We start from the raw sequence: 27510 nt of genomic DNA, 5'->3' as shown, positions 1-27510 counted from the left end.
GGAAGGGGAGCCTGGGGGTCTTGGTGGCCGAGGGAACGGGGGAGTTTCGCCGTGGGAGATGATTTTCATCACATCCCCATTTACAAAGTGTTCTGCCACATCCTGGAGCCGGAGCAGATGGATTGTAAGGAAAAGGTTCATTTGCTTGGGATGGATGGCACTCTCAAAAGTAAAGCGCTGTCAGAGATTTTTATCTGCCACAGGTGCTGCCACAAGGCCTTCACGATGGATGGGGCGGGAGTTCCGAGCCGGAGAGCTTTGGCAGGTCTCCCACGATGACCGGAATTTCAGATATTGCAGCTATTTTCCTGTTGCTTTAGCGCATTCCACAGCCACTCCGTGCGTATCTGTGCTCCAGCGGGGTCTGGGGGCTTCACAGTCTGTTTGGGGCAGAGTACCTGATGGTTTTGGGGAGGAGTGGTTAAAACATCAGGAGGTGTGGACCTTTGTGGGGAAAATTTACATGCCTGAGCTCATATTTGCAGTTCTTTTTCCTGGAATAGGGTCTAAAAGCTTGTTCGTGAAAGATCATAAAATCCTGGAATGGTCTGGGTTAGAAGGGATTTTAACGTTCATTCAATTCCAACCCCCTGCCATGGTCAGGGACACCTTCCACTAGACCAGGTTGCTCCAAGCCCCATCCAGTGTGGCCTTGGAGCCCATAGCACTGATCAGTGCTGGGATTTTAGCTGTTTGACAGTCGGGATTGACACCTGGATAGTGCCATCAGTCCGTGGCTTTATTTGCAGAGAAATTAAGTGGCCAAAGCCCAAAGTCAAAGTTTGTGTACAGACGAGGGCAAATGTGCCCTGTGCACTGACCCACGGCTCATTCCCCAGCCTGCCACCATCCTCTGGAGTGTCACCGCAACCCTCCTGCTCCCTGGATCACTGCCTGCACAACAGAGACACCTCTGATAGGGATAATAAACCCGCGTGGAAGATCTGGGGATTTGCTGTCAGGCAGGAGGAGGGCGATGCCGATGCTGGCTGGTGAGAGCTGTACTTTCCGTCTGATTCCCGGCTCCCCGGAGGCAGCTGACAGAGCAGTGACAGAGAGATGACAGTCTGCCAAGGGCTCAGCGTGCCTGGAAGTGGGAACCACAGAGAGAGTGAGGGAGCCGGGCTGCAGGATGCTTCCCACTGCTCTCACTTCAGAGCCTGTTCGCTTGTCAGGGGCCCCACGGGGGATAATGAAACCCTGTCAAAGCATCCCCCTGGAATAAACGGGATGGGAGCGGGAGTGCCCTGACAGCAAACATCACTGCCCACGGCAAAAGCCTGCTGGATACTTCCATAAGTGCCCAGAGCGGCCCACAGGGCTGCACGTCCTGGGGCGAAGCCTTGGTGTTGGCTTAGGGTGAACAGAAATTCCTCTACTTCCCAGTGCGTTATCCTCGTTAGTCAGGGGTCTTCCCTCTGAACTCGACAAGGGCAGTCACCATGAGATCACCGTCTAAATTCTGGATATTTTTCTGGAGATATCAGAACAGGACTAGTGGTTCTGAATTTGGCTTTTCCCTTCTTCCCTGTCTCTGAGGGAATTGGGAACAGTGTGGTGAACCTGTGAATTGGAGGTTCTGAACTGTGCGGATGGGACAGGGCCTAACCAGCCCCAGGGATGAGACCCAGGGCAAAAACAGGGAAGCAGCTGCCTCTGTTATTCCCTCTCTGCCCCATCCCTGGAAGTGTCCAAGGCTGGGTTGGATGGAGCCTGGAGCAACCTGGGATAGTGGAAGGTGTCCCTGCCCATGGTGGGGGTGGGAACAAGATGGTCTTGAAGGTCCCTTCCAACACAAACCATCCTGGGATTCCCTCTCTGAAGAGATTTTCTTTTAAGAGTGGCTGCACAAATGAGGAAAAGTAAGTTTTTTCCCCTTAATGTATAGTGATTTCTAGGAATATCCGTTTAGAAATCGCTATTTTGAAAAATAAATATTTACAGAAATTAGTAGCTTACAAATAGTTCCAAAACACAGAGTAATTGCAAAACAAAATTTATAAATATTTTCAAAATTAATTGCTGTTGCTTCCCAGTAGAGCAGATGGAAAAATTTCTGTTAAAATGTTCCTCCATTGCTCACTAAATATATTAAGAACTTATTCAAATCAAGGGATAATAAGGGCTTAACATAGGTTACTGGTTTTTCCCTTTTCCTGTGTGCCCTGAAGATTTAATCAGAATCAATCTTTACATTTGAATTCAATGCTAATGAAGTGTCATACTGAGTAAGCTGAGGGTTGTGCTGCAGAAAATGTGCCTGAAACCACAGGTTTTGACCAAATTGTTGAACTTTGGTGGAAAGAATGAATAACTGTTTGTGCATTGTCTGAAGCACCTTAATTATAAAACCCATGGATATATACAGTATTTAAATTCCCCCTGTTGTGAGGTTCCATTCGTGTGCTTTGTCCATCTTTGGAGCACTGTGTGGAAGATGATAGAGCCAGGAAGGAGCCATGGGAGCTGGGGTGGTGGCCAGCACCCTCCTGGGTGGCTGCAAAGTCCCCGCCATCAATAGACAATGGACCTGCTCAGGGAAGCAAATTCCCTTGTCATCGAGTGATTTTGTGGGAATTAGGGATTGAAACCCTTTCACCAGTTTGCTTATTTAATTATTCTGTGCAAAATGCTTTGATGTGCTTTCTCCAGGTTTTTGGGGAATGATCATCTGCATGGATGTGGTGCCCTAACAGTGAGAAGTGAAAAGAAAGGAAGCACAAGCATTGCCTAAACCTTGGTCTTTTACAGGCAGGGCTCTTGCTGTAGCATCCCTGGAGGTGTCCAAGGCCAGGCTGGATGGGGCCTGGAGCAAACTGGTCTATTGGAAGGTGTCCCTGCCTCATTTCCCTCGTTTCAGAATAGTTGTGTCCCTCCAGAGCCAGGACTTGTATTCCCCATGGTCCCAAGTGTGTCTGTCTCCTTTAGAGCAGCGCTTCCCATTGCCTCGGGAGAAGTCCTGTCTCCTGGAGCTAATGGGATTGAAATTGCCTCTGTGCTCACGACAGAGAGCAGTGCTTTGTCTCCTCCAGGGACTCTCCTGCTTTGTTCCGGCTCATCCCATCCTGGGGATGGCTCAGACCTGGCAAGGCCACGGGCGTTATGTCCCTGTGGGGATTGTCTCTGCAGCCGGAGTGAGGGAGCAAAGCAGGTTAAATCTGCCAGCCCGTGACTCCAAGACTTAAATTAACAGAGGGATTTAAACAAGGAATATTCCTCATGCACTTATGCCTGCTGCAGAACTCATCATTCCATAGGGGAAAAAAACGATAGCGTGCAAAAATCCTGTCTTTACCTTGTGAGTGAAGGTTTCCCGTTCATCTCCCTCGCTTGCTATTTATTTCCACGTCCTCCTGGAGGGGCTGTTTTATCTGTAAAGGGAGAAAAAAATATTCAACACGTTTCAAATAACCTCCATCAAATTAGAAGCTGAGTGGGAAGCGTTCCCACAAATGTCCCTTGGAATTCATAAAAGGCCGGACATCAAAAATGATGGAATTATTTAGGGTTTTATTTTCTCTGGCTGGAACAACATGAGATAAATCAGGGGAATGGCGCAATGTCTTCCGAGTGGCTGCATCCAAAGCTCTGGCAGTTTTGTGTGCGTCTGTACAGCAGAGCCTGTCTCCCTTTCCCTTTCATTCCCACGCAGATTGCTATCCCGGCGTGCTGGAGCGAAGGGGCTGATGTGTGCCGGGCAAACATTTACAGAACAAAGCACTACAGTGCTCCAACTCATTCCAAAACTGGCCCTGCCGCAGATTGCCATGAATGGGAATCATCTGCAGCCTGAGGGCATCAACTGGGAGCCAGCAGAGCTGCGGGACAGCGTGTGGGGAGCCTGGCCCTGGAGAAGGGAAGAGAAGTCACATGTCCAGCCCTATCCTGAGCTGCATTGTTTCATTCCTCCCTGTGAGGGTGCTGAGGCCCTGGAACAGGCTGCCCAGGGAAGCTGTGGCTGCCCCTGGATCCCTGGAAGTGTCCAAGGCCAGGTTGGACAGGGCTTGGAGCAGCCTGGGATAGTGGAACGTGTCCCTGCCCATGGCAGGGGGTGGCACTGGATGGTGTTGAAGGTCCCTTCCAATCCAAACTATTCAAGGATTCTATGGTTTGGCATCAGCTTCCATCTGAAAACCCAAACGGTCTCATGTGGGGTGTGAGGGGACCTCCTCAGGGTCTGCTCAGCAAAAGCCAAGGTAGTTGCTTCTGTTCAGGGAAGAATCTACCCATCTCTCACAATATCGTCACATCCAGCTGCTGTCCTGCAGGGATGGGAGGCTCTTCACTGTTGCCTTGGAATGGTGGTGCTCAGCTGCTCTCTGTCCCACACAGGTTACCTTTGCACCTCAGGAGCTCAGCCATTTGGTTTAGTCCCCGATTTGCTGGGCAATAGTTCAGTTATGTTCAGACCTTCGTAACTTTCCCAGTGCTGAAGCGTTACTATGGAATGTAGGCAATGCTGGATCTGTCAGTGGTGGAGGCTTTGGGACAAAAGCAGCTTTGGATAAAGTAAATCTGCACTGTGAAACCCCCAAACTGAGGGAACTCGCTGAGAAATTCAGGGAGCTCTCTTTCAGATGTGCTTTATGAGGTGGCAGGATACAGAGGAACATGTCTGGTGACACCCTGCTCTCCCAGGCTCTGGCCAAGGCAGATGGTGTTTGGATCGGGGTGGGAAACGGGAGCCCCGGGGCTGCACGGATGCTGCTGTTCCAGCTGTAAATCTCCCGGTGCTTGTCTCCATCTGATTGCTCTTATGATTCATATGTACAGCTGAACTGTCAGCTCTTGGCTTCCTTCAGTAAGGAGGCTAAAATGGGGTTTGTTGTTTCCTTTCTGAGGGTGAAAGGCCTCAGATGATGCTAAAAAACCAGGTCGTGACATCTTTCTCACAGGAGGATGCCAGACACTGCACTTTTTTATTGCAGAGATATATAAAAGAAGAGATATATTAATTAATTAGAAGGAAAATAAATGTGCAAACCTCAATTTTTTTTTTTCCAGAAAATGATCTTTGTTTTCCAGAAGAGCTCCTGATTCAGGTAGGCATTAAACCATCCACTGTGGCCCCAGCAGGTACGAGGGGGACGTGGCTCTGCCCAGCATCTCCTCTTTGCTCCCTGGCCATAGACAAGAATTAACACTGGGAATTGTGAGGGATGAGAGACAAATGACTTGACCACAGAGGAGAGGGAGGAGAAGGAACAGTACGAGTTCTTTGCTCAGCACCACCGTGTTGATCACTTATTAAATTACATCCATTGTGTGATTTGAAAGAACTCCTCCTTTTATCTCAACAGCCATCGGGATGGAAACAATAATAAAACTCTGCTGACAGGTGCCACAAAGGTGACTTTGTTTTCGGTGCCCCTCTTCAACTTCTGCTGGATCAGAGAGCAAACAAACCCGAGGAAGTTCTCACTGGGTGAGTGCCAGGAGAGGAGGAGTGTGGTAAATGCTGGTTGTGGTTTTGGCTAACTCTGCTGGAGGACAAAAGGGGAGGTTTAACAGCAGATTCTCGGTCTGCTCAGCCTGCAGGAGCCAGGAGCTGAGGCAGGGAGGGTGACTCAGAGTCTCAGTCTGCTCTGAGTCGCTGGGATTTATGAGGATTTGGGCAGACCTCTTGCCGGGGCAGGGCAGAAGTGATCACGGCACTGCCCCATCTCACCCTAGCGCTGATGTCAAAAGGCGCTGCAGTGTTCCAGTAAAAAATGCAGTTTTGTGCATATTTTGGGGTGTGAACAGAGTTTCAGGGGGCTCTGTGGGGGTCCTGTTTTCCTCACACTGGCGAAGTGCCCATCACTGCCTGTCAGGAGGTGAGTAAAGAGCAGAACCACATCTGACACCAGCTCTGTAAACACTCTCCGTACCTGTGCAGCATCACTGGGTAGTTTATCACAGTTTCTGACTCAGTACATGACATTTTATAATGAGATTAGCAGGTGGCCCTACAAGAGCAAAGCCTCCTACCTAGCACCACGTAATTAATCCATAAAAATTAAAGGCAGGTTCTCTCCTTGGCAGCTTTTAAGTATTCCAAGCGTTGCGGTGTCATAGGCTTTATGACAGCTTTGAGATTAAGGAATTAAAAAAAAAAAAAATTAAAACCTATATTCAGTAATTTAATTCTAATTAATTCATTATCCAAGAATCTTCTTTGCATTGCAGCTCCTAGCCATAATATTTCTCTGGCTTTCTTCCAGATTTTTTTTCCCCCAAGCTTTGCTGCTTTATTTGTGGGCAGGAAAGGAGTGCATAGATACAACTGTAGTCCTCAGGATGTATATTAATATTCTTTAACTATCTCAAAGTTCACCCATTTAATGCTGTATCATCCAGGAACAGCCTTTTGTTAAGCAAGTTTCAAGATTGTATGGCTTTCCTGCTTGTGGAATTTTTTTGAAAGGGCATTAAAAAGTTCTCTCTCTTCTCTAGCACAGCCCTGGAGAACTGACCTTCCCACTAGGAGCAATCTTTCAGCAGGAAACATTTGGGCACATTTTTTGTGCCCTTCAGGTTGATTTTGCTGAGAAGAGCTGCATGGTCTCCGAGCAGGAACAGATTGTTGCAGTTAACCTTAGGATGGGACTGGCTGCCAACATCTGTACGAGCAGTGTGTCAGTGATTCACAGATGCTGGGACGTGCAGCGGCTCTGCAGCCTGAGTGGTGTGGGTGGCTCATTGCTTTTGAGTGGGGAAGAGCCAGTTTTGGTCACCTTTTGGGCCTTTTTGGCTCCAATAAGCACCTGGCTGTGCTCCTGTGCAGCACAAGGACAAAGGCATTGCTGGGTGTGAGGTTTGTCCCCAAGGGTGGCACGTGACCACCTGTAGCTGCATAGTGATGGATTTTTGGGCCAGGTGGCAGGAGGTTTCTGAGGCTAGAGGGAGGTGAAAGTCCATAAACCAGCACATTTCACACCTGGAGAATGCAGAGGCTGCTCCTAGTAATATTTTAGGGCATGAACTGCCCATGGCAGCTCTGCCCTGCTCCCCTGGAACATTTATTTATTTTAGGAGGGTATAAATGCCACTCTCAGAACTCTCTGAGAGTCCCCCGGGTACTTTTAGCCCTCTCCCCTTTTCACAGGTCAGCAGGGGGAAAGCAGGTGGATGGCAGCACCTGAGAGCTTTATAATCCTGGGAACACTGCCCAGGGAGCCAATTCCCTAGGCTGGGATGGGAAAGTGTATTGTCTGCACCAGGGCTGGATGGTGGAAAAATACCTCTTTTGGGGGAGTGGGGTGGGGTTTGTTTTATTGTTTTCGCCTTTTTTAATGCATTTATACGTTATGGGAAGTGATGTGTGTGAGTCAGGAGAGAAATGATCCAGCTCTGCGCTGCCTCAACTGCTGCCAAATAAATGAGCAAGGTGGCACTGTGGGGCTGCTCACCCGGGGTGCCCGATCGTGTCAGGGGCGGGAGAAGGTGCAGGGGGCTCTTTAGCTCTGCTTTTCTGCTTTGCTTACTGCTGCCACTCTCATCTTACATGAGATGGAGTTAAAATACCCAGTTCATTAAAAAAAAAAAAAAGGAAGGAAATGCATCTGAACCTGAATAAATTCAGTTAGGGCAGAAGACACAGTTCCTTGCTGCTGAGAGTATTGAAGCTCTGAAAGGTGGGACACAAGAGTTACGGCCCCTTTGCATCAGCCTTCCTAGAGAGCTGAGCAGGCTTTACCAGGAGAGAGGCCCAGGGAAGGGGAGTGGAGGAAAAGTCCTCTTTTGGGGATGTTTTTGCCCTCTTTTCTTTCTGGTAGTCATGGGTACATTCCTGGTGGTTTCTCATTTTTAGGGGGCAGGGCTCTGGCCAGCCCAGAGAAGGGAGGGCAGTTTAAATACCTGAATTCAGGTGTGGTCCCTCCCTTGCCCACATCCACATGTCCAAGCAGCCACGGAGTCACCTCCATGTTTACTTGAGTGGGGATGCAGTGGGAGAGGGGCTTCCTCTCCAGTGCTGAGGGATTGTCAGACTGGATTGTCACCCTGTGCCCATCCGTAGTCGCAGATCAGCCGAGTGCCTCAGCGATCCTGTCACTGTCACTGTGTGGGGAGAGGAGATTTTCCACAGAGGGAGACAGACGATACCTCATGCTCCAAACAAAGCCTGCCAGAGAAAAATCTGTGCGATACTCAGGCAGCTAAAATGAGCCATAGTATTTATTCCCAGAGCTCTGTCTTCCCTAAATATTGGATCTCTGTGAGTATCAAAGGGGCTTCCAACCAAAGCACCGTGCCTTTGACAGCAATAAAAGACAGGTGCCCATGGATAACTCTTCCCCAATGTTTTTACAGCCAAGTAATCAATATATCACAACAGACACATTGCCTTTTATTTGCTGTTTGTACACCACCCAGGATCCTTGGATGTGGTGTTGACGCCAGCACAAGGATACAAGAGATGAGGGATCGATAGGAAATGCTTCTTCAGGTGTATTGATTACCCAGAAAGGGATGACAATAAATTTTTGTGTGTTCCCGCTCCGTCTCTGAGCCTGTTAAAAGGAAAGAAATGCCCTGGTTTTCTTCTCTGTTTCTCTCTTCTAAAAAGCTGAAAAAAAAACCCCAACATGGCAAGACCTTGGGGATGTTGGGTCTTCTTTTATTCTTTTAGACAGTGGGAAAATCTAATCTATTTCTTTTCTGACCTTTTGTCCTCTTTTCCCATCTTGGGAGCAGAGAAAACAAGGATGACAGCTAAAAGGGAAAGGATGCCAAAAGAGCAAAAAAACCCAAACCCCAACCCTTAAAAGAGAACTCCTGACATCATTCTATTAATCCAATCAGAATTTGGTTTAGTATTGAATTATTGAAAAACTGAATTGGATTACTTTTCATTGGTATGGAAAGTGGGAGTTGTGTTCCACAGGCTCCGTAGCACCGGGATTTAACCTTATTCCTGCAAACAGTCGAGACCTTGCCTTGGCACAACTTTTCCCACTCCAAGTGCCGGGTGTGCTCAGCATATTTCAGAATTAGGCAGCCAGAAAGGCTGCCCCTCAAGGACACCCGTCCCTGGTTTATCTCCTGAGTTACGCTGAAGAAGCTGGAATTGTCTCCATCGGCAGGAGCCTCTCGCGTTTCAGGGAAGCTCCGTGAGAAGTGAAGGATGTGAGTGAAACAAGTGGAATATTCCAGCTTGATACCTGGAATTAAATGTAGTTATTGTAGCTAATCTTGGGAGGCGTAGTGGGGGGTTGGTGCTGGAAAAACTAACCCCCTGTGAGAAGTTCGAGAGCTCCAGGGCATCATCCCCTGGGAAGTGCAGATCCCTGAGCCACAGCGATCTGGCAGGGGCCGCCCGCTGTGTTTCATGACAAATCCAGCGACAGGATCCTGAGGATTTGCTGGTGATTACTCTCCTCACGTTCCTTAAGATCGTTCTCCCCCCCAGGGCAGGCGGGAAACCCTGGTTTAAGTCACCCTCCGGCCCTGTGTGAAGCCGCTCGGAGGGACAGCTGGGAACAGCCAGGTATGGCTTTGAAGGGGGGTGGGGCGGGGAAGAGGGAGAAAGTATGGATATGAAAGAGCCAGAAATTCCCACTCTCCCGGGGTGACGAGCCTTATCTGAGGAGAGCAGCAGCATGAAGGAGCCAGAAACCTGATTTAAGATCACTCTGCCCCCCTACCCCCAACTTCAGACTCACCCAAACTAACCAAACAAAAAACGAGCTCAGACACAAAATGCACCTGCAAGTTCATGAGTTTCCTATTTATGACCTAAGTTCTCTGTTCCCCAGGCATTCCCTGAAATCATCTTTGCAGAGGGCAGATTTCCTTCTGGTAGCCGATACTGCTAGCTTGGAAGATTATTAAGACACAATTGGGAAAAAGGATCTCAAAATAATGCCACCATCAGTGCTGCCAGGGCTTTTTTTTTGCTTTTGTTTTGCTGGGTGTTTTTGAGGAACAGCCTTTTGCTGTAACATTGTTTCATGGGGTTTCTTTGCTTATTTTGCCTTTTTTCCAAGTGATTTACGAACGTCTCCGTCACCATTTCATCCCTTCTGAAAAAGCTTTGTTTTTGTGAAGAGGCTGCAGCACGTCAGAGTAAAGTGCAAATACCCACTTCAAGGCTCTAACAAGTTCTGTGCCTCTAAGAGCCTTTGATTCCTGCATTTAATTATGTCACATTGGATTAGAATAATCCTATTCCTCCTTGTTTCTCCAACTCAGTTTTCCATACTTGTCTTGCACTTAATTAAAAGTGCCTCCTTCACTGCAGGGCTGTAGGGAAATGAAGGCTGACACACTGGGGAACTTTGCATCTGGAGGCATCTTATTTTTAATCTCTCATATAGACATTTATTTATCCCACTTTTCATTCTTCCCTTGCCTAAAGAAATACTGAGCGCAAGGTTACTTTGTGAATTTGCTGTTAAACAGTTGCAAGATATTTAGAGGTGCAAGGAGAGGAGAAGTTGAATAGTGTGCTAATTTCTAGCTAAATTTGGCTAACCTTACCTAATGTCTTGGCAAAGCTTTCCCCACCTCCCCTTTTTCTTTTAATAGTAGCGTTTGGACTTGATGATCTTAAAGGTCTCTTCCAACCTTAATGATTCTCTGATTCCATGCTTTTCTCATAGTGATGAATTTGGGTTTTTACCCACCAACACGAAATGCTGGGAGGAGACGAAGCAAAGCGAATATGCTTTTGGCACTATATATATATGATTGTATCTAGGATTTAATTTTGACTTGGCAGTTGCTTTGAGGCACAATACCTGATTTTGAGGTCTGTGTTATTCATCTCTAACTTTTCTGGTAACTTTCTGCTCCAGCGGTTGAGAAAATTTGTTAGAATTTCCCGAGCACTGACCGCCTTATTTCAGCTTTGCTCCGTGCAGCTCTATTCAGCAGAGCGGGTTTGCCTGTGTGGTCTATGACTCAAGACCCTTGAGTCATCCTGGCTTCTTGGGATCAACCAAAGGATTTTAGGGCATTATGCTCCTTATTCCTGAAGCGGCGATTTGGGATTTTTGAGATTAATGCAGATTTTTCCTTTGATCGCTATTTACTCCTTCAGTCCCTATTTTCTCCTTCCTGTGGTGCTGGAAGTGCAGATCCAGACATGAGCCTCCCCTGCCCTGGCTGTACCTACAGGCATGCAGCTGGATTTTCCAGAGGCTCCTCCTAAGCGTTTCCAGCCCGGTGTGGGGATCCGGTCATTGTGCTGGCTGTCATCTTTGCTCTGGTGGATAAGGGAAAGTGTTTAAACTCTGTCACCGTAATAGGATTACGCTTTTAAACCCTGAATGATTCCAGCTCCAGAGCAGCATTTTGAGATCAGATTTGGATTCCCACGGCTTTTGATTATTTTGGGAAGCTGGGGAGCAATGCTGCGATTCACCATGCTAATTGTGGTGCGGCGCACATGGTGCAGGCCCCACGCCTGGAAGGGGGGGGAGTTTTGGCTTTCCCAGGGAGTCTGCAGCCAAAAAACCCCCTCTGTGAGCTGTCAGGTGGGTCAGCACCTCCAGGGTGGTTCCTGTCTGTGGGCGATGGTGTGGTGGACCCCAGGAGCTCCTCCAGCAGTGGGAATTCCCGATGAAGCTGTGCCAGGCTGGTTTGGCTTCCAGCAGCTGGCTCGTGTCTGAAAGTACCTCCAGCACTCCTCCAGCATTTAGTAACACCTAGTATTTAAAGCTGGCAATTGCTCCTGTGCTCCAGGCCCTGCAGGAGTACCCCTTGTGACAGGGTATCCAATCCCTGTGCCACTGAATTCTCTTGGATGAGGACTCGTTCTTCATGCTGCTGCCAATTTGCTCCTACTCTCACTTGCTAAAATAATACATGGTAGTCGCGTCTTAAATTAGACACAAGCTTAACCCTCTGACAAAGTTCATGAAACCTGTGTGCTGTGAGGAGAGACTGGAAGCAATGTGCTTTTCAATTTGGGAAATGCCACAGGTGTCAGGTTGGTCAGCTGGATTTTGCATGGCAATTCATAGGATCATGGACTGGTTTGTCTTGGAAGGGACCCTAAAGAGCATCTCATGGGCTTCGTTTTCCTGAGACGGTTTGCTAGGAACCCAGACTTTCTTTTCCATAGACAAAATTCTGTCTCCAAAGAAGTGTCTTCTCCTTTGGGGATGTGTTACTCATTTCCTGTTCCCCATTTTCTATAATTTGTCACTGGCTTTACGGTCTCCTCTCCATCGACACATCTCTGAGTGCAGTGATACTTCTCAGCAGTGCAGCAAATGCGGTGACTGGGCCAAACTGGATCTCCAAGCTTTCCCCTCAGGTGTCAGAAGACGCTTCCCTGCAGTGCTCAGCCCCTGCTTTATGGGAAAGCCCGCTGTAATCCGGACACACAGAACTGCAGAGTTTTCCTCTGCCCAGGAGGATGGGTGGCTGCCCCACAATTCAGCTCTTCCATCAGAAAAACAACAAAGCAGCGAAGGAATAAATCATTAAGGCCATTAATCAACAGGTAGCAAACAGAAAAGGCAGCCAAAATGAAAGGGAATGATCTGTGGGCTAAACAGTTGTTTTAAACGCGCACAAAGCTCTGTAATTGAAGGTGCAAGAGCACAAAACCTAACGCTGGAAGGAAACCAGAAAATGGATGTACTTAAGGTTGGGCACTCATGAAAGCAGTTTTATTGCACATTACCAAATTTTATAATGTCTTCATTGTGTCACTGTTAAAAGTCCAGAATGATTATTCTTTAATGTGTAAAATAAAAATGTGTTTAATGTGCCAGTATTAAATAGGTCCATGGCAAAGTCAAGTCTGTGAAGGATATTTCTACTTTAGCACTCAATATTTTGTCAAATAATGTTTTATGGAAAAAACCCACACAGAGTGGGCTGTTGGTAAATGCTTCCAGAGCATAATTCCCTCAGAGCTCGATTCTCCAAGGTGGTCTTTGTGAAGGGGGGCAAAAATGAGTTTCTCATTTACGAAGGAATGTGGATGGAAGCAGCTTGGACATGTCCCCGTGCTGGTGTGTCAGCACCTGCCTGTGGAGGGAAGGGGGAGGAACTGCCCAGCCTGTGCTTTTGACAGTTTCTAAGAGCTGGAGTTGTCAGACAAGCCGGAGCTGTAAAAGCAGTGAAGTCTTTGTGTAAATTTTCTAAGCACAGCTGAGATTTCCAAGAGGACACACAATTCTCCTTCTTAAGGATTTCCCTATAAACATGCATTCTAATTTACAGAATTTTCCTGATTCCTGCCTCTGTTCTAAGCCCACTCATTGACCCACCTTGCACAATTCACCTCGTTGCTTGATTAGTGGTTGGATCTGTTCTGTGAGCGTGCCAAGCCTTAAGTAAAAGCACTTGGGGTTTATGAAAATATGGAGCTATTTGGGAAAAAAAGGATCTCCAGCACTACAGGAATGGTGATTTAGGATCCACACTAAAACCTTCAGCTGCCGAGCAGGCTCCTGTGTAGTAAAATCTCTCTGTTCTACAGATGTTTTGCACACCAGAGCCAGAACACTGCTGCAGGATGTCACCAGTGTAAAACACATCTGTCAAAATGTTGTGTCTCGGCTTGTCCCACGTGGGAGGGGAAAAAAATTGCTTGTCATGAGATGGGCTTTAGAAAGAATGTGACAACGTGGTCTGTGTTAAAGCCCTGACACGACACCTTCCCACAGCAATCCAGGCAAGCCTCCAAATGTTTCTTCTTCTGCCACATTTCTAACACGGAGGGAAATAAAAGAAGTGGCATCCTGGGTGTGCATCTGACCTTTGGAGAAATGAGTTTTAGTGTTGTGCCGAGGTCTTGTCCATTCTGATTGTCCTGGCTGCTTTGGATTGCCTCCCTGTACCTGCCTAAGCTTTCGTCCCAAGGTATGGGATCATATCTTTTAAGAAGATTGAAGGGAATTAAGTCTCCAGGCTCAACTCTCCTTTTCCAAGCTGCTGACAAATTTTAGTGTGTTCTGTGTGGCAGTTACTGGAAATAGCTGAAGTCTGCAGAGGGTGAGCCAGGATCCATAAAAATGTTCTTCCTACTTAGGATGACAATTTATAATTTAACTGCAGCTCCCAACCTAATGACGGCAGATTTACACGCGGTGCCATCCAGCTCTGCCGTGCTTTATGACTGAGGAGCTTCCCTGCCTGGCTTCTGGGCATTGGAACAGTGGGAAAACTGTGGGAATAATGCAGGAAAACCACATCAAGGAGATCCTCAGCACACTCCTAGAACAACTCCTAGTTGTCTTAATTAACTGCGATAACTTAAAAGTAATTGAAGCATGTATGGTCTAGGAAATGAAGGGTGCTGCTTGCTTGGGAGATCTGCAGTTTTCCTCTCTGGAAGCAAGGAGCGGAAGTTAGCCAAGGAAGAAAGTCAGTTGGGATTGGAATTTGCAGGTGAATGAATAGATGTTGATGATGAGAAGTAGCCCCAAGGAGTGTGGGTGAGCAGGGTAGCATGGAGGGGAAGCAGGCTACAGTACTTCATGTAGGAAGAGAGAAAACCCAAAATCTAAGAAAGAAAACTTTCTCCTAAAATAAAAAGGTACTCAAAAGGTGATTTTGTGCTTTTTTTTTTTTTTTTAGATGAGATTGCTTATGAAATTTTAAACGCTTCACGTTGCAGAACAATTTCTCTTTGCTTACTTGGTATGATTACACAAAGCTCTGCAGGAAGATGTGCTGCAGCTACAATGTCATTAAATAACATTTTCTGTTGGTGGGTTTATTCTCTCCTTCACCAGAATATTTAATTGTCACCGATGCTGATGGGAATTGTGTGCCTTTGGAGAGCATGCAGATTTAATACGGAGATGATTCCCCAGCCAAGGCAAACGCAGTGAAGCACACACACACAGAATTAAAGAAAAACCCTGTAAATAAATATCTGCCTCAGAGCAAGTTCTGTATAAACTCATCCCCTCGTACATCCAGCTCTTCCTTGAAGCTCAGCTCATCCTCTGAAGGGAAGCTAAATTACCCAACAGGGGATGTGTGTTACAGATAAGTTCTGCAAGGCAGCAGAACATTCACCAGACTCTGAGAAGTAGCAAGTACAAAGTCAATTGAATGGCATGCAATTATCTCTCAAATTATAAACCACACTTCTCAACCCCCACAGCATTTTATGGAATCGCAACTTAGATTGAGAAATCCCACTCCACCCACTGCTGACCTTCCCCTGGCTGAAAATAACCTCTGCAAAAACCCCAGGATGAGTCTAACTACCAGCCCATAAACCTAGCTGACCTTCTGTGATGGAGACAGATTTGTGTATTAACATGTCACGTTCCCATTCCCAAAGAAATAGGAGCACTAAAGCTGGCCCGTGTTTGCTTTGAGTGAGCTGCAGCGGGACAAACAGCTTTGCAAACCCAAAGTGGCAGATATGGCTTTATTGAGATATTTTAAACATTTTTCTCCCCACCCAGCAGCTGTAGCCAACTGAAATGCAAATATCAATCTGGTTTCCTGGGAAGTCTTTAATTCCTCATGAGCGGAAATAGGAGTAAAAATTATATGCAGAATTCATTTCTGCCATTCTATAAATCAGTTTCTGACTGGGATTTGGATATTTACAGGCCTGACAAAGATCTCTCCTCTCCTCTCCTCTCCTCTCCTCTCCTCTCCTCTCCTCTCCTCTCCTCTCCTCTCCTCTCCTCTCCTCTCCTCTCCTCTCCTCTCCTCTCCTCTCCTCTCCTCTCCTCTCCTCTCCTCTCCTCTCCTCTCCTCTCCTCTCCTCTCCTCTCCTCTCCTCTCCTCTCCTCTCCTCTCCTCTCCTCTGTAGAAAAATCTCTTTACACAAACACATCACTTCAAAAGTTTGTTTGGTACTTTCAGGTTTCCAGGTTCTGGGATGGAATAGTCTGATTAATGAATTTTGTGGAAGTAATAAATTTTTGGAAGAACTCTGCTATTGTTTTACTAAATAAGTCTGAGGCAGGAAACTTGCTTGGGCCTGGAAAGCCTGATGGAAAGCCAGTTGATTTTTAGTTTCTAAGGGCCTACAAGTTTTTTAGGTTTTTTTTTACAAACAGATTTAGACTCCTAAAATACTTTGAAAATTTTAGCTACCTTTGAAAATTTTGTCTGGTGGCTGACGTGGAAGAAAAAGCCAAAACTTGTAGTGAGGTATCTGTAATGTCACTTCTAATTTGCTCAGTGACAAGCTCTAGCGAGGTGGAATTTGCTATTCTGTAAGGTTTGTAGAAAGAATCCCTGACTCTGATATGATTTAACCTCATTCTGACACAGATCATTAAAACAAATGAATATTTTATAATAAAAAGTAGAAGCACTATGAGATTTTGGGGGGGAGGGGTGTGGAATCTGTCTCATACTTCTGAGTGCACAGTTTGAGGAATTTGCAATAGCTGGAATCAGGGCTTTTTAAGATTCCTCAAATGGAGCAGAGGGAATTTTTTTTTAATTAGGGCAAGAGCTTGCTTGGGGCTGCTGCACGTCCCACTCCTGTGGGGTGCAGGGAGGCAAAACTTTGGGAGGGCAGGCCCAGAAATGTGTGTGACAAACTCCGAAGTGTCACACTTGCCTGGATCCGTGTTCCCTGCTTGGGAGGAAGAGGAGGAGGAGGTCAGTGGCACTACCAGGAAACCCCACGTGGTCGGGGCCGCTGTGCCGAGGGCAGGTGGAAGCCTTGGGGAGATGCTGAGGCAGGAGGAGCTGGGAAGGTGCACGATTTGAAAGACATGGCAGAGGTTGTTGAAGAGCAGGGTTTGGCTCAGGAAATGGGAAAGAGGACTTAAGGAAAGAAGCAAAGCTCTCTGTAATACACCATCAGAAGTGTTTATTCTGCGGCAGTGAGAAGAACCGATATTCAGGCATGTGCACATCAGTTATTTGAAACAATTCCAGCAAATACAGCCCTTGACCTCCCACACCACCCCCCCCCAACAAAAATACTTGGAGTGATCAAAATTTATTTTGATTCCTTCTGCTTCAACAACAAGTATTTGTTCAACTGGATTTGCTGTTGTCACGTAAGAGGGGAGAGAAAAATTAAAAAAAAAAAAAAGAGCTTGGGCAAGACAGTGAAGTTTTTCCTCAGCTCTATCAACAGGATGTCCTTTGTTCCGAAATACTACAGAAATCATAGGACGTCTCATAGAAGTTATCCAGTCACTGGAGCACTGGACACTTCAGAATCTGTGTCGCTTACAAATCCTTATTTCTTTTTGGCAGCTTTTCTAGATAGGAGAGTGATGGAGGAATCGAGTCCGTGGGAAGGTCCACACCTTTGCAGTCACACTAAAAGGATGAACTGGAAGGATAAAAAGAGAAATAAAGACAGTGTAAGAAATGTTGTCTGATGGGGAAATTCCTGTCCCATGACCATAGAGTTATGTAAAAAGAAACCCCAAACTCAGCCTTATTTAAGTACAATAAAATTAAGTACAATGACAGGTGGTCATTGCTGATCCATGTGCCTGTGCTGTGCCTGTTTGACACAGATGTCACACACTCATATTCCTGTTAGAAACATCAATTTTAAGCCCATTATAAACACAATTTGCTACTGACGGGAACTAAATGACTGGTTGATGTCTCCCTTTCTGGTGGCCCAGCAGAGGGGAAATGAGCACCCCACACCCCATTTATTGTAGGCTGATCGTTCAGGGGATGAGAGATCTCCCATCTCCCTGGCTCAGAACAGGGAGGGAAAGAAGTGGGGGGGAAGGAAGAGGAGAAAACACCCAGCTCCTGCTTTTGTATTCAGGGCACATCCCCACTCCCTTATTATCACATCAGAGAGCCTGGACCCATCAGCGCTTTCATTACGCAACCATTTCCTCCCCCAAGAATTTCTGATTCCGCCATTTTAATTTGTTTTGGGGACACTCGGCAGCCTGCTCCCCTATCAGAGAGGAAACTTGGTTTATTAGAAAACATCTCGGAGCAGTTAATCCCACAACTTTATTTTAGACCTTGAGAGGTCAATGCATAATTTAGAGGGTTTTGGATTCCGTTCTGATTGCTTCTCGCTCAGAGACAACCTCAATTATGCGAGCTCGGCTTTCCGAGGGCCACAGCCCTGCTTTAATCATCAAATCTGCTGCCATGGACCCTGACTCCTGTGCCTGCCCCACAGGGTCGTATCCCCAGTGTGGCGAGGCTCCTGGAATCCACATTTCCAGGGGAATGGGAGCAAACTGCAGCTGCAGCCCCCCTGCTGTGTAAAACTCCTGCTGATTTCCAGCCTGCAGCACGTGAAGGATGGGAATCCTGTGGCTTACAACCAGGAAAGAAGGACCAGCATGATCTTTCCCAGCCACAGCCCTCTCGCCATGAATAATTGTTTCATTTTTGCTGCCTTTGTTTTGCTGGTCTGTAAGAATCCCAGCAACTGTGTGGCCAGCGACATAAAAAGGCATAAAAGCAACGGAGATCATTTACAGACAGTTCACAAAGGCTCCTCTGTCACACGGTGGTCCAGGGAAATTCCGTGCTGATGGGTCCTGTTACAAGTGGAGGGAATGAAACTTGGAAATACTGTTATTTCATCTTTATGACACATAATGAAGTCAATTCAAATGTCACTTTTCAATAGAACACGAGATCTCTGGGAAATGTGAGGCCCATTCAAACTCAAAAAGTAACAGTGAGGTGTAAAAATACCCGGTGTATTTTCAGGACATGGTGCCATTACAGAGCTGAGAGCTGGAGAGACAGACTTCTTTCTAAATGAAAAGCTAAGAACAAGAAATAATTTTCTGGATTTTATAGTGTTTGTCTCATTTCCTTGAAACACTCCTGAAACCAATGTCATGTTTGTTTAGCTTTTAATCAAGAAGATAGGCAGTCCTCTTTTAATTAAAGCTGAGCCAATTCTAATGCATTTTAACAGCTATAATTCTATCAAGTGGCCGACTTAGATATTCTTCTCTGACCAAGCCTTACTTATCCAAAGCCCTCCTTACTGCAGCCATCTGTGCTGTTATCAGTGCTATAAGATAAGGGGGTGTGAGTTTGTATGTTACACACAAGTACATGTATTTGCCACTTCCAGATTTTGAGGAACGACCTCCATACAGGACAAACAACGAGTTGCTGCCCAGCCTTGCTGACCTTGCTCCCCCAGCTCTGAGAACCAAGAACAGTTCATATAACATTTTTGGTAAAAAGCCCTTTCATTTCCCTGTGGGCACAAAAAGCAGGCATTTAAGACTAAGTGTGTGTCTGATCTAGAGATACACCAGGTAGATATTTGGGAATGAAGATATATATATGTCATACATGTATATGGGATATACAATTGCTGTGTTTGTCCCTTCAACTCCATAAAAGCCTACAGAAAGAGTTTGTGCTTCAGCAGACTGTAGTTTGTGTCCAAAGCATTAAAAAAAAGGTGATTCAAGTAATTTTTCTGCAACAGCTTGCAGACTGAGACCCTAAATGACTCACCCAGTGTCTGAAGGCTTCAGAGCAACAACACTGCTTTGCAAATAGAAACAAAACTGTCAATATTAGGCTATTGGCAGTGCCCTGTTTTCATGGCCTGCCTGGAATTTAAAAGGATTTGAAAACAAATGTGGAAAAAGCCCAGTGGATGACCAACCTCCCAGTCCAGTGAGAGATGTTCCCATCCTTTGCCCGTGTCCTGACAGACTGCAATTTGTCAATCCGAGGTCAATCCGTCCTACACATAGTTTCTGGTACTTCCTGGCGAAGGGAGGAGCGAGGCTACGCACGGATCCTGGTCTGGATAAAGGGGGATGCCACGTAGCTCCGTGGTCTTTCCTGGGAGCTGACAAAAGGGGTCGACACTACTCCACTGTCAGCACGTGCATACGAACAGTTGTCGGATTTGGGTTTTTTTTCTTCTCTTATGGTTTGTTGGTTTGTTTTTGCTGGGAAGAGCGGTGTCCATGAGGTCCTGTCCTGACGATCCCGAGTGAGCCGGAGGAGCGGGGGGTCTGAGGGGCAGGAATGGGCCTGGCCGGGGTCCCCGCCGGTGCTACCTGACCTTCTGCAGCTCCTGCCTCAGCCACGAGGGCAGGGGCTGCCCCAGCCTGTGCAGCAGCTTGGACAGCTCCACGTTGTGGTCTCTGTAGTAGCTCGACAGAAATGCTCGAGACTGGGAAGGGGGAAAAACAAACCAGGATCAGGGTAAAAGGAAACCCACCCGGCGGGCATTTCTGCACTGAGCATCTGAGCCCCACAGAGGGCGCTCACAGGGGCACTTAATCCTCTCTCTTTCAAAGCTCAAGTTTCTGATTTTTTGAAGTATCAACCCAGTGAAAATACAACAAATAATAAAAATAAAAAGTGCGTTTATTTAGGGTCAATATTAAAACTGCTCCCATAAATTTCTGAAAAGCCCTTACCTCTTGGTCCATTGGTGGGTATTTCCGACCTTTGCTTTTCCCCAGGCACTTTGTTTTCCCTCCTTCCAATAACTGGCACCAGAAGCCTTTCTGAGGGTCAAACCTATAGAGGATCACATCTTTTAAAAGACCTCGCTACAGAAACATCTCCTGGCTACTGAGACATCAGTGTTAGCCAACAATTATTGCTGCACGCATCTCTCGAGATGACTGGAATTCTGAGGACAGAGTGGGAAACAGCTTTCCTCTCCTGTGTGAACTCTGGGGATTCATTTTTCTCCCACAAATCTGCCTTGGAAGTAGCTCAAGGCAGGAAGCTTTTCCCATTGTGCTCTACCTGCACTGGCTAATGTTTGTTCTACTTGTCCAGCACACGGGGTGAAGTGTTGATCTGCAGGCCTCCTAAGGAAGCGCTGGTTGGGTGCTGATGATTTAACCCGCCTGAGAAGTTGGCTGCTCCCTATCACTGCATCTAAATACCATTTTCGTTCCTAAGATGGCATTGTAGCATAAACACTGTCTTAGCAGCCTTATCTGAAGCATGCAATTTGATTGTGATGTCTGAAATGCAGAGATAGAGGAGGTTTAGATTAAGGCTTGGAAACACGCACTCACTGAGGAATGAACAGCACGTGGCGTTAAGTTTGGAATTTATTGCTGTGGGACTTGCAGCAGGCATAAAACATCCAAATGCTGCACATTCCTGCTGCTCAGCAGATGTTTGAAAAAGATGAAGGATAATGGGCCAGGACATGGAGTTAATTAGTTACACAGCACCTCTCTGCCCCGGCTCTGTCCGTACAACACGGATGCACCTGCAATTTGCTGCTGTACAGAAGTGAACGAATTCCAGGAGGAGGGTGAACCTTCTTCATGGATTTTTTCTTGCCCAGCCTATTAATGCAGGCCTGACCTTTGTTTCCTAAATTGTCTCTGTAGCTGTATCAATTAAAAACAAATAAATCATTGATTAAATGGGTATATTGATGATAGATTCATTTCTGCTTTGGCCTTTCCCATCTGCTCCATGCATGGTGAAGTGCTTTAGCTGCCTTGCATTAATTTCCCAGGAGGAGCAGCAGTATCGTGTGCTGGGTAAAAGGGAAACGGCAAAACTATGCCCCAAACAATATTTCTGTCTCAGAAGGAGCTTGTTGAATATTATGAAAAGGATGTGCAAATTTGGGAAGGGGAAAAGAGGGTGAGACAGCTCAGGATGAATTCAACCCTCTGCATTCAGAAATCACGGAACTCTCAGGGCTTCTGTGAACGTAATTGGGCACAGTGGAAGTATTTATTTAAAAATAGTGATAGCCCTAAGGCTAAAGTTACAGGGGAGCGTTTTAGAGCTGTCAGCAGAAACCTTTCGAGGCCTGGTTGTCTTCCCATCCCTGCAGACTAAGCCTGGGGGAGAAGCAGGGTTTTGGGAAGGCAGTACCTGATGCCACAGGCAGGGAACGCCTGCGAGGGAAGAGCCAAGCAATGCCACCACGAGGATTTTTCTCTTGTTCTCTGACAGAATGTAGCAGCCCTCCAAGGGAAAACATTTTCCTAAGCACACTCCTCTGATCTTGTGTTCTCCTCGAGCCCTGCCTCTCCCGCCTCTGGGTCCCCTCTGCTCCCCTCCCATGGCTCTGGATAGCGCCTCCCTTCTGCCTCGGTCGATTTTACTCCCCTGCAAGACTTTCACATAATTACTCAGGGTGATGGACTTGTTGCTCAGTGCTGTTCACAGGACTGGGTCCTCAGGCTGCTTCCTGACACCTTTAAAGATGTGCGGTGTGCACTTGTTAGGCAGTAATGACTAGGAACAATCCTATGCAATCTTTTCCCCTTGGACAAAAAGCAGCTACATACTTTAATGCATTTTTCCCTTCCATCCCAAATCCATGCAGAAGTGCGTGCTTCCATAGCCCATTTGCATTCTTGATGCCTCTAAACAGGGAGTGCATAATTTTATGGATCTGTTTACAATCCATTTTTCCTGCCCAAACCAGTAGAGAGGCCAAATTTCTTCCTGCTGTGCGACTCCACTGACTTTAATTTAGTTCCAGAAAGGAAGATGTATGTCTGTGGGTGTGTATTTTAAAAACCCAGCAGAAGGCACTGCAGATGTGCAATTGTGAGTTGTTCAAACATCAGTAGCTCAGCTCTGTGCTCAGACTCCTCCTCTCTTCCATCCGCTTAGGAAACCAGTGACTTAAAAAATTGCATTCTGAAATCCAAAATATTTCCTCTAGAAAAAGGTTTTGGCAGACCAACTTTCTTAAGCACTGAAGTCTTACTTTGAACCCACGATATAAATAAGCTGAACCCTCCCAGGAGAGGAAACATTAAATGGTAATTGTGAGCAGAGAGGAGCAGTGTGGGGCAGCTGGAAAGTCCGTGGTTGTGTTTTCCCTCAGGACCAGCCTGCAGGGAAGGTGAAGTAGAGGCTCTTCTGCTTCCCACTGCATGTGCTGGCTCGTGCTCTCTGCTTGCACAGGGGACTTGGAAAAGCCTCAGCTGCAGTGCCAGGCTTCCCAGCCCACAGATATCCCAGGGCTGGAGCTGTAAGGAGATGATGCACCTCACACAATGCTCAGGGCAAAAGCTTCTTACAATTTTCTGCTGGACTAAGAGGGGAGAGGGGAATTCAGCCCACTCCTGCCCCTGCAGGAGTCTCAACCGTACATGGAAATCCAGACAGGAAATGGGATTAGGGAACGAGTGCTTCTAACCCAACCTCTGCCATCAGGCTCCTAGGGGAATGATAAAAACACTTAAGCCAGACTTTCCACACCTGACACTCAGCGGGCTTCAGCTCCTGGAGACTGAGGGAAGAGAACCCCAAGCTTTTCAAAATTATAGTTGTCCTGATGTGTCATCTGTTTGTAATTAATAATCAAGGAATCCTGGTGGGAGGGGATGTAGCCTGGGATCCCACAGGGCAGACACAAGAGGAATACACTCACGTTAGGGCTTCGGAGTAATTATAATGAGGAGAGACTCCCAGAAACTTCTGCACTTCATCCATCACAGTAGCAGGGTCACTTCTCAGCTGCTGTCCATCAATAATGAGCAACTGCAGGGGTAAATATGGCACTTTCTTGGAAACAGGACCAAGGTTAACAAAGTAATGGCATTATTTCACTTCTGTGGCAACCTGGATTTAAATTAGCACATGACTTTGTACAGTGCTAATAACACTCATATGGGTGAACTTCTTAGGTTCACTTTTTACTTCATTGAGTTGAATTTGCATAGGTGGGCACCTTGTAACTCTGTGTGGGCACCTTGTTCATGTGCAGGAGTTAAACCTCCCAAACCAAACCTGAGTCTCAGAGAATTCTGAGAAAAAGAGATAAGGAAAGAATGTAAAATATTGTTGCGGTTTATGATGTGTCTGTGGAAAATCTTGAGGAGAGAGGGCAGCAGCCCCAGGTGAGGGCAGAGAAGGAGCCCAGGGAACAGGGCATGGGATGCTCAGCACACTTTGCATGCTCAGAATTTGCCAGGACATCCTCATCTCCTTTGGAGGACTAAGTTGAGATGAGGTGGGCAATGAGGAGATGTGGCCTGTTTGCTCCCAGGGCAATACTGCCCTTGCTGCAAGCTCAGCAGCTCTGGGCAGGACTCCCACCCCATTTATGAAAGAGTAGAAAGGCCAGAGGTGAAAGAAGGAAGTAAATGACTAACTGAGATTTTCTCCCTTCTCCTGGAAAAGGGATTGACCTGCTTGTCCTCTCTGTAGGACAGCTGAGGCTGTATAAAAAGAAAAAAGGAGGAGTGCAAGAAGACAGAGCTTCTAGTTCTTTTTTTCCCCTGGATCCATGACAAAGCAGGCAACACTCAGCTCTGCCTCCTTTCAGCAAAATTCTGTCCCACACAGAGCAGTCTCTGGGGATCCTTGTTCCTTTGCTCACTTATTATACAGCCTTTTACAACTTTTTCTTACAGTAGGTACAGATATGAACTGACCTGTGACCATGTCCTTGGATAAAGAGTGCCCATGCATGTACTTTATGGTACTAAAATGTTTGCTTTGGGTTATTTTAGTATTATTACTTTAGCAATGGAAATCTTCTTTAGGTCTATGTGTTTGGGTAAATTTTTCATGGGAAAGGTTATAAAAAACAATTCAATAAAATATCTGAAAGAAGAGGGGGCAAAAGAAGGAATCTATGCTCTAGCCCTGAGAAAGGCCAATTCCACAACAGGATCAAATAAATGTGACGCTTTCTATGATAGGGACCGAGTGGGAAGCAGGATGAAATTTCTTTTTAGAAAAAGCCCTGGAATTTTCTAAAGGAATTCTTCAGACCTTCCCACAATGTCTCATGCTGCAGCTGCAGGTTTCTTGGGCCACAGCCTGGCCATTACCTGTGAGGCAGGGAAGTGCGTGAGCCACCTCTCGATGTGCAGCGCGTACCAGCCGGGGGTCAGGCACCGCCTCTGCAGCGCCCGGATCTCCGACGGCGCCCAGGGGCTGGACGTGATCACTTCATAAAAGTTGAACTTCAGGGCAGCCGGGTCCTCGTGGGAGCGCTGGTGCTGGTGGGAGATATTGAAATACGTTTCACAAGGACGCTGAAGATTAAGCCTTAAATCTTCCGGGAGCTGCCAGGAGGGCTGTGCCGGCAGCCCTCGGCTCCCCCTCAGTGCCACCTCTGCCAGGTAGGAGGGGGATGGGGGCCAAGGAAGCAGGGTGGGGACACCATTCAGTCAAGGCTCTCCCTGGGGAGTGAGGAGCCATTGTTTTACTACTTTGCCTTGGCAGTCGTAAAGGTGCCAATGAGATATTACAAGGGTGCAAACTGCAGCCCCTGGCCATGTTTTATTCCTTGCAGAACTTCCTGGCAGCATCAGAAATGATGTATTTCATGCTTATTCCAGCATTATTAATCTGTGTCTATTTTAACACTGCATTTAGTGTTTCCCTTATGTGTACGCCTACGCCAGATTTCACAAGCATGCTTATACATTTCTCTAAAAATAGAGGTTTTAAATAGTGCCGATTTTGTTGCAGATGGGTGTGGGCTTAATAAAAGGCAAGGAAGAGTTTCCAGGGGAAAGTTTCCAGGGGAAAACAACAGCCTTGCTTTTATTTCCAAGGAGAGAAAAAAGCCAGCGTCTCCAGACACAGCTCTTCATAACTCCTTGGAAACGGCTGGAGACGCTGGGTCCATTTGTGCACCCCTGCACATTGCTGAGCTTACACACTCGAGGAAGGGATGTGGTGCCAGACCCTCAGCATCAGGAGCTCTGATTCCCTGGCTGGGCCACGCTCCTTCTCCCTGTGTAGGTCCCTGGGTGAGGAGCACTGCTCTCCCTTTCTGCCCTGTCAGCTGTAATTGAGATTAAACTGTTTGTTTACAGCTGGTGGCAGCTCTGTGCTGGGAAGTTTCATCATTTCTGACACAGGTGTCACAGGTGCCAACTGCAAAAACTGGCATCCAGCATCCTCCTGCTTCCACACAGTGCCAGCGCTGTGCAGTAGCTCCCACTTCTTGCTCAAGGACACAGAATCCCACTGATGCTGGCCATCATCCCCTGCCACTGGTCCCACTGTCCATTCCTTGAGGCAAAGGCCGTACCTGGTACCAGGAATAGGCGCGGTCAGACGGGTCGATGAGGATGGTGATGATCTTGGCCTTGGGGATGAGGGAAGCAGCTCTTTTGGGAGCTTCCTCAGAATGGAAATAGTTGGCACTTTTCTCAAAGAGGAGGTCGGTGGTGATGTTGGAAGGAGTGGGGAAGAAATCCATGTACCTTGGAGGGGAAGAGACTTGTTAGAATTAGCAGCAGCACAAAAGGGTCATGTCCCCATGCTTCCCATTTTCATGGTGCGTGAAAAGGTGAATTTTCAGACATAATTCTCAAGAAGCAAAATTGAATTTCTCAGCTCAGCCCAGACTGGAATAATGGGAATGCATCTTGGCTCTTAGGTGGTGCTGGTAATAGCTAAAGCCCTCATGAAGTCTGGTAATTAGGTTTTTCCTGAGATGGATGGGATTTTTGCTAATAACTTCAGTGTCAAAGGGATATCTTTCACCAGTTTGGAGTGAGTTCAGTTTTAGCTGCAGAAAAAAATGGGAAAAGCTTCAAAATGTCAACATTTAATGTCAACATTTAAATGTCAAACTGTTTAAATTTAACATTGTTGAAGTTCTTCATTTTGGAACTGACACATCTTTGCTTTTGGACACTTTCAGAAGGCAAGATTTGAATTTTGGCTTTGAATGGTCTTTTCCATCTAAAATTGATTGGATGGATTCTCGTGAAGAGATGAATCAAACCTCACTTCATGAAAAGCCACTTTGGAAGGAACAGAGTGTAAGTCAGTGCTCCTACAGCGATGACAAGACAGAGATGTTATTCAGCATGAAGACAGAAATCATGACAGAGCTGTTGCATTCATTTGTGTGAAAACTCAGAAAATTCTTCCTGTAATATCTAAACAAAATTAGGGGCTTGATTACATGTCCCATCATTACCAATTAGATTCTCTTTCTGTCTGGTAATTCCAAGCATAACCAATTCATCCAGTAATTAAGGCGATGTCACACCTGCTCCTGGAATTGTTCCATTGTGATTTTCCATGTATTAAGAATGAACACCTTGGTTTTGTCATTCTTCTTACCAGTCAATTCCCTTGTGGTAGTTGTTGCCATTGAAGAATTGAACTTCCTCAAAAGTTTTTGGACTGGGGAGATTGCTGATAATGGAAGGATGCATAAGAAGGAATAAATAAAGGGCTGTTGTTCCTATGACAACAAAAAGAGATGCCATTAGGAAACAGAAAAAAAATAAAATACCTTTGACTTGGTAGAAACTTTTTTAAAGCTCTGCTTGTGCTTCTTACCTGTTTTCTGGGGTCCTATCACCAGGAATTTGGGTAGGTGGTCACAAGTTTTGTCTCTGGACCAAATATCCCTGTGTCGTTTATCGTCACACGGGTTCTGAAGGAGAAAAGGTGGTTGTGCACATCACACTGGTGGGATCCTAAATCTTTGCAGGGTCTCAATGTTATGCTCTAATGCCAGAGCCCTACACTGAGTAGTAAAATCCCACAGTGTGTATATAATGGTTTTGAATGACTGAGGACTAGGTTCAGTCATTAGCAGAAACGGAAAAGAAAGCGGGAAAAAAAAGATTGAAACATTGATTTAATCACGTTTCCATTTGAGGTTAAAATGGAAACCTCTGAATAGCTTCGAGGCATTACTTTTTGAGCTGTCAGAATGGTTTCAGA

At 46.4% G+C, this 27510-nt stretch overlaps 1 protein-coding gene and 1 long non-coding RNA gene across 2 annotated transcripts in view; one reads left to right on the top strand and one right to left on the bottom strand.

The window, feature by feature from the left end:
- Nucleotides 1–4022: 4022 nt before the first annotated feature.
- On the top strand, nt 4023–17369 carry LOC116443753. Its single transcript, XR_004240046.1, has 2 exons — nt 4023–5425; nt 17134–17369. It is a non-coding gene; the product is annotated as an uncharacterized LOC116443753 (long non-coding RNA).
- NDST4 (N-deacetylase and N-sulfotransferase 4) overlaps nt 16717–27510 on the bottom strand; it is a 70091-nt gene continuing 59297 nt past the window's right edge. The window contains exons 8-15 of the mRNA XM_032108249.1: nt 27121–27217; nt 26899–27022; nt 25853–26027; nt 24639–24809; nt 23231–23340; nt 20277–20379; nt 19508–20026; nt 16717–17212 (exon numbers count right to left, since the gene is read on the bottom strand). Of these exons, the coding sequence (XP_031964140.1) occupies nt 19907–20026; nt 20277–20379; nt 23231–23340; nt 24639–24809; nt 25853–26027; nt 26899–27022; nt 27121–27217 (900 nt within the window). The 3' untranslated portion in view covers nt 16717–17212; nt 19508–19906. The remainder of the gene's footprint in view (nt 17213–19507; nt 20027–20276; nt 20380–23230; nt 23341–24638; nt 24810–25852; nt 26028–26898; nt 27023–27120; nt 27218–27510) is intronic.

Source organism: Corvus moneduloides, chromosome 5 (genome assembly GCF_009650955.1).
Source record: "Corvus moneduloides isolate bCorMon1 chromosome 5, bCorMon1.pri, whole genome shotgun sequence".
NCBI lineage: Eukaryota > Metazoa > Chordata > Aves > Passeriformes > Corvidae > Corvus > Corvus moneduloides.
Note: the sequence above shows the minus strand (reverse complement) of the source record. Positions and strands in the feature narration are given on the sequence as shown.